The 7,220-nt window shown below is 40.9% G+C and overlaps 1 protein-coding gene across 1 annotated transcript in view; it reads left to right on the top strand.

The window, feature by feature from the left end:
• Positions 1 to 3,941, top strand: part of LOC125485774 (HMG box-containing protein 1-like) — an 8,756-nt gene extending 4,815 nt beyond the window's left edge. Inside the window, exon 2 of the mRNA XM_048610310.1 lies at positions 3,258 to 3,941. Within this exon, the coding sequence (XP_048466267.1) occupies positions 3,258 to 3,544 (287 nt within the window). The 3' untranslated portion in view covers positions 3,545 to 3,941. The remainder of the gene's footprint in view (positions 1 to 3,257) is intronic.
• The last annotated feature ends 3,279 nt before the right edge of the window (positions 3,942 to 7,220 follow it).

Here is a 7,220-nt window from a genome sequence, read left to right as displayed (position 1 = left end):
GTAGAGACAACCCTGGTAATTATAGACCAGTGAGCCTTACTTCGGTTGTGGGTAAAGTGTTGGAAAGGATTATAAGAGATAGGATTTATAATTATCTAGAAAGGAAAAATTTGATTAGGGATAGTCAACACGGTTTTGTGAAGGGTAGGTCATGCCTCACAAACCTTAGAGTTCTTTGAGAAGGTGACCAAACAGGTGGATGAGGGTAAAGCGGTTGATGTGGTGTATATGGATTTCAGTGAAGCGTTTGATAAGGTTCCCCATGGTAGGCTATTGCAGAAAATACGGAGGCATGGGATTGAGGGTGATTTAGCGGTTTGGATCAGAAATTGGCTAGCTGTAAGAAGACAGAGGGTGGTGGTTGATGGGAATTGTTCATCCTAGAGTTCAGTTACTAGTGGTGTACCTCAAGGATCTATTTTGGGGCCACTGCTGTTTGTCATTTTTATAAATGACCTGGATGAGGGCGTAGAAGGATGGGTTAGTAAATTTGCGGATGACACCAAAGTCGGTGGAGTTGTGGATAGTGCGGAAGGATGTTGCAGGTTACAGAGGGACATAGATAAGCTGCAGAGCTGGGCTGAGAGGTGGCAAATGGAGTTTAATGCGGAAAAGCGTGAGGTGATTCACTTTGGAAGGAGTAACAGGAATACAGAGTACTGGGCTAATGGTAAGATTCTTGGTAGTGTGGATGAGCAGAGAGATCTCGGTGTCCATGTGCATAGATCACTGAAAGTCGCCACCCAGGTTGATAGCGTTGTTAAGACGGCGTACGGTGTGTTAGGTTTTATTGGTAGAGGGATTGAGTTTTGGAGCCATGAGGTCATGTTGCAGCTGTACAAAACTCTGGTGCGGCCGCACTTGGAGTATTGCGTACAGTTCTGGTCACCGCATTATAGGAAGGATGTGGAAGCATTGGAAAGGGTGCAGAGGAGATTTACCAGGATGTTGCGTGGTATGGAGGGAAGGTCTTATGAGGAAAGGCTGATGGACTTGAGGCTGTTTTCGTTCGAGAGAAGAAGGTTAAGAGGTGACTTGATAGAGACATACAAGATGATCAGAGGATTAGATAGGGTGGACAGTGGGAGCCTTTTTCCTCGGATGGTGATGGCTAGCACGAGGGGACGTAGCTTTAAATTGAGGGGTGATAGATATAGGACAGATGTCAGAGGTAGGTTCTTTACTCGGAGAGTAGTAAGGGCGTGGAATGCCCTGCCTGCAAAAATAGTAGACTCGCCCACTTTAAGGGCATTTAAATGGTCATTGGATAAACATATGGATGATAATGGAATAGTTTAGGTTAGATGGGCTTCAGATTGGTTTCACAGGTTGGCGCAACATCGAGGGCCAAAGGGCCTGTACTGCGCTGTAATGTTCTATGTTCTGTGCACAGGGCGAGATGTTCATTCTATCAATATGAACAGTAAAGTGTTTAACTTGATGTCATAAAGAATTGATTAATTTCATTTTTAGTCTTAACTCTCATCATTTAGGTTGTATAGATGAAATCTGATCTGCTTCCTTTTGTATTCAACACCATCTGTTTGATACTCTACCTTCAAGGTCATTTTACATGCAGTCAATGAAAAGGAGTGTGGAATTTCTGAAATAGGAACATTGGAGCACCTGTTTAACTAGGATTTTGATTAATAGAATATGTGCATACATTTCCAGGTTATTTTCATAGGGAAGTTGCCCGCTCTCTGTTCTTCATTATACTATAAATTCAGTGTTTCCTTCGTGGTGGGGGTAGTGAATTTGGACAAGATTAAGTTTTCATCTTCCTTCGCTTTTCATCAACAGGTTCCTGACAAGTGGGCAGGGTACTGATATTGGTTTGTATGCAGGGAGTGGAGACGACTTTCAATGCCTATTTGATTGTAAACAAGATGAGAACAAGCTTCTTTAGGCTTAGAATAGTTCAGAAAACAAATACTGGAGGAGACTGCAACTGTTTATTTGAGAGACTTGTGTTGAGTAAGTTGCAATTTGTATCCATAATGGATAAATTATTTATATATATGGAACAGTGACTCTGTTACCTTCAGTGAACATACCCTGTAATTCTAACAATTTAACATAGAATTAACATTCAGTGTTTGGATGGAAAACGATAATAACATTTTACTGTTTCTCACCAAAGACGACTAAAACTTTCCAAATGAATGTAAAATATTCATCCAATAGAACAGGTATTTAGCTGCAAAATGTGGTTGACGAAAAAGAAATTTAAAATTTGATCTAGTTTTGATTCAAGTATCTTTTCAATGAACAAAATCGTATCTTTGCATTTATGTAGTGTTTTTAATTTATGAAGTCATCCAAGGAGATTTACAGGGCCAATATCCTACAAAATGATGCACAAGATAATATGATGACAGTTGATCAAAAATTTGGTTAGAAGCAGATTTTAAGGAGTGTTTTTAAGGGGGATAAAAAGATGGGGAGGTTTATGGAGGGAGTTCCAGAGCTTAGGGCCAAGGCATTTAAGCACACTGCCACCAGTGATGGGTCAGTTAAGATCCAGGAGGTGCAAGATGAAAACTGGAGAAGGGCAGAAACACTGGCTGTAGCCTTGGAGGTATTTACAGAAATGGGAAGTGGCAAGGACATTGAGGAACTTGAAAAGAAGTATGAGAATGTTAAAATTAATTTGCATTACGTGAGCATTCGTATTTTAATATTTCAAGTGCTAAGACAGTTTGAGTAGCATAACTTGATTTTAGGAAATGTTATGGAAATCATTATTAAGTATGTCTAATTTTCTACCTATCTTATGCAGATGTTAACTGCAAAATATTCACTACTTTGTATGCATTTGGGCAACATGTCATAGACTTCAATGCAACAGCGTTACTGATTAACACTGGGACAGGAATAAACAATTTAACTCCCTGAGTTGCTTTAGCATTGGTTAGTACGGCAGACTGAGATTGATTCCACGATCGGTTATCTCAGGCTGCTTGAGGGAGACGTGGCTAAGAGAATTGAAGTTCTACAATTGCAGCCTTATCTCGACGTCTGCTTCCTGTGTGCACAAGATCTTGGAATTGCACGTGCTGTTCTGTCTGTCTTTAAGATTGTTTTATGCTTCTTTGCCTGCCAGATAATGCATGACTCAGTGTTAGTGAGTTCAAATTATTTTTACAGCTCCAACATCTTAGCGATATACAGATTTGAGAAAAGTAGTTTCTTTTTCACATTGTCTGATCATGAACAAATGAATATTGAGTTTCTGTGTGTTTCTTGTTTTCTAGACGATCTTCCAGAATTGAGAGCTGTAGAGACTGACAGAGCCATACCTGCAGCCTTCCAGTTAAGCAGTGAAGTGTCTCATCAAGAATGCCCGAGGTCTTCTCGTACCATGTGCACTTCTAGATCACCTGATAGTACCTTGCCACCTTTCACAAGTGAATCTGATGTAAATTGGCTGACTGAACTGGCTAATATAGCCACTAGCCCACAAAGTCCTCTCATGCAGTGCACATTTTATGACAGGTTTGTCTATAATATCAGCCAGATGACCACTTTTTGTAATGACTGAAGATGTATGAACATTGCTATTGAACATAACTGCCAACACTTGCTGTCAGTATATGCCGTTCACACTTGTTGAATTCTTTGTAGCAAATTGTGAGCATTATAAATGCCAAAACTGTGCGGTTCCACACAAATTTGGATGTAATGGAGGCTTCCAAGAAAAGTACTACAATAATTGTGGGAGATTTTATTCTAATTGAATGAGTCAAATTGGCCAAAGTATCATGGAGGATGGATTCATAAGTCACTTTGGGATGGCTTCTTAAAACAATAAGTTCTGAAACCAATCAGCCAACATAACATTCTGGACCTGATAATGTGTTATGTAACAGGTTAAGTTGCAACCTCATTCAGGAGCCTCTAGGCATGAATAACATGATTGAATTATGCATTCACTTTGAGTATTGCATTCTTCTGAGTTTGATTCATATACCTTAAGCTTAAGTAAGCACAATTAGGAGTGTATGAAGCCAGAGTTGGCTAAAGTGGACTGGGAAAAGTAGGAAATATTTTCTAACTCAACAAAGAAGTATTCTGTTGAGAAAGAAATATTTTAACATAAAGATGCACCATCCATGACTAACAGTTAAGGATGTTATTCAGTTGAAAGAAAAAACTAACAATGCTGGAAAGATTAGTGATAGACTCCCACTTTAAAAACCAGTAACAAATTACTCACAAAAGGGAGAAATTGTAGAATGAGACATAGTTAGGAAGAAGCAGTTAAAGCTGCTTCTACCAATATATAAAAAGAAGTAGCTAAATTTAGCACTAATCTATTTTACCCTGCAGCAGACAAATAGTGGGAAATAAGGAAATGGCAGAGACTTTGATCAAGTACTTTTATATTTGTATTCGCAGTAGAAAATAAAAAATCATTCTATGAAACTCAGAATAACGGGGGAGGGAGTGGGTGAGGAAGAGTGAGAATGAGAAACTGAACTATCACAATTACCTTGGAAAAAGTATTTAAAAATCTAATGGGACGAGAGACTCCTGAACCTGATGGCTTGCACCTTCGAGTCTTCAAGGATGTGGCTATGGCCATATTGAGTGCACTGGTTATAATCTTAGATTCTGGAAAGGTCCTGGCAGATTAGAATGCATATGTAACAATTATTCAAGAAAGGGAGAAAAAGAAGGAACTGTGTATAGGTCTGCTAGTCTGACATACATCACTGGGAAATGCTGGAATCCATTAGTACGAGGTAGTAGTGGGACAATTAGAGAATCATAATATAATCAGACAATCAACATGCTTTACTGAAAGGAAAAGTTGTATTTGACAAATGAGTACAATGTGGGGACATGAGAATCTGTTCACTTTGGCTGGATGAATAGAAAAGCAGAATATTGTTTAAATGGAGAAAGACATCTGGATGATGGATAAAAAGGTCTTTCTTCAGGATAGCAGCTGGTGACTGGAGGAGTTCCACAGGGGTCAATGTTGAGGCCGCAACTATTCACGTTACATTAACAATCTGGACAAAGGCACGGAGGGCATTGTTGCTAAGTTTGCAGAAGACATAAGGATAAGTGGTGGCACAGGTAGTGAGGAAGTAGAGATGCTGCAGGAAGACTTGGACGTGCTAGGTAAGTGGGCAAAGAAGTGGGAGATTTAATAGACTGTGGGAAAGTTTGAGATTATACATTTTTGTAGGAAGAATAGAGATGTAAACGGTTTTTTAAATGGGAAAAGCTTTGGAAATCTGAAGTACAAAAGGACTTTGAGAATCTTAGTTCAGGATTCTCTGCAGGTTAATATGCAGGTTCACTTTGCATTTGCCTTCCAAACTACCATGTTAGCATTTATTTCAAGAGAGCTGGAGCACAAGCATAGCTGTATTGTTGAGGCTGTATAAGGCTCTTTTTTGGAATATTGAGAGCAGTTTTGGGCCCTGTAATTAAGGAAAGATGTGCTGGCTTTGGAGGGTGCTCAAAGGAGAATTACAAGAATGATGTCTGGCATGAAGGGCTTGTCATTTGCGGAGCATTTGAGGGCTCCCGGTTTGTACTATATGGTGTTTGGAGAGATGAGGGGGGATCTGACTGATACTTACAGAATACTGAGAGGCCTACATAGAGTGGATGTAGAGTAGATGGTTCCACTCGTAGGAGAGTCTAGGACCTAGGAGAGTCTGGACACAGCCTTGAAGTGAAGGGATAACCCTTTACAACTGAGATGAAGAGGAATTTATAGAATCCTTACAGTGTGGAAGCAGGCCATTCAGCCTGTTGGGTCCATACTGACTCTGCGAAGAGCATCCCACCCAGACTCGCCCCCACTCTATCCCTGTAACCCTGCATTTCCCATGGCTAATCCACCTGACCTACACATCCCTGGACGCTATTGGCACTTTACCATGGCCAATCCACTTGACCTGCACTTGTTTGAACATGGGACGATACCGGAGCACCCAGAAAAAACCTATGCAGACACGAGAGAAGTGCAAACTGCGCGCAGGTGCGCCCAGAATCCAATCCTGGTCCCTCACGCTGTGAGGCAGCAGTGCTAACCACTGAGCCACCATGCCGTCATTTTTTCTTACTGGTCTGAACATCTACCTTCCCCTCAGTCCCTCCACTTGCTTACCTGCTGCTCTAGTTCCTAGTCCCCTGCCACTCTCTAGTTTAAACCCTCCTGAATAGCCTGCGAGGATGTTGGTTCCCTCCAGTTTAGGTGCAACCCCTCCCTCTTGTATAGGTCACCCCTGTCCCAGAAGTGGTCCCAGTAATCCAGGAACATGAAACCCTGCTCCCTGTACCCAGAGGTTTAGCCAGAGTGTGGTGACTGTTTGGAACTCATTGCTAAGAAGGCAATGTGGAGACCAAGTCACTGAATGTAATTAAGACAGAGGTTCTTGATTTAGTAAGGGGATCAAAGATTACTGGGAGAATGGGGTTGAGAACCAGAACAGACTTGATGGGCAGAATGGCTTAATTCTGCTCCTATTTCATCTGGTCTTGTGCTGTAGTATAAACAGCTCTGGGTACCCTTGTATATGAATCCCAGTATTAATATGCAGATACAGCACATAATTATGAAAACTAATGGAACGTTGACCTTTATCGAATGAGGGATGGACATGTTAATGTAAGGAATTCTTGCGAAAATTACGATTGCCTCATTGGTGTGACAGGACCTAGAGTACTGTGAATTATTTTGGCCACGTAGAGGAGACATAAGCTGGCATTGGCAAGAGAAGATTCGCTTAGTTAATTATGGGGATGAAGGGGTTATCTTTGAGCAAAGGATAAGCAATTTCATCCAATGTTTGAGATTAGAGAAATGAAAGAGAATCTTGTACATTCATATAGGATCATATGGGGGCTTGACAGGATAGATGCTAGGAGGATGTTTCCCCTTGTAGGGAAATTTAGGACTAGAAGGCAAAATTTAAAAGCTGATGCAGAGTCACCAGAATTAAAACCTTGACTCTGCTTTCTTCCTGCAGATGCTGCCAGACCTACTGAGTTTTGCCAGCAATTTCTGTTTTTGTTTAAAAATAAGCAGCCTCCCTTTTTAGGCTAGTGATGATGAGGAATTTCTTCTTTGAGGGTCATATGTCATTTGAATTCTCTTCCACAGAAGACAGTGGAAGCTGGGTTGTTGAATAATTCAAGACTGCATTAGATAGATTTCTGATTGGCGCAAATTGAAGGTTGTGGGTGCAGGCTGG

This window comes from Rhincodon typus, chromosome 22 (assembly GCF_021869965.1).
Source record: "Rhincodon typus isolate 14 chromosome 22, sRhiTyp1.1, whole genome shotgun sequence".
Lineage (NCBI taxonomy): Eukaryota > Metazoa > Chordata > Chondrichthyes > Orectolobiformes > Rhincodontidae > Rhincodon > Rhincodon typus.
This window is presented reverse-complemented; position numbering and strand designations above follow the sequence as displayed.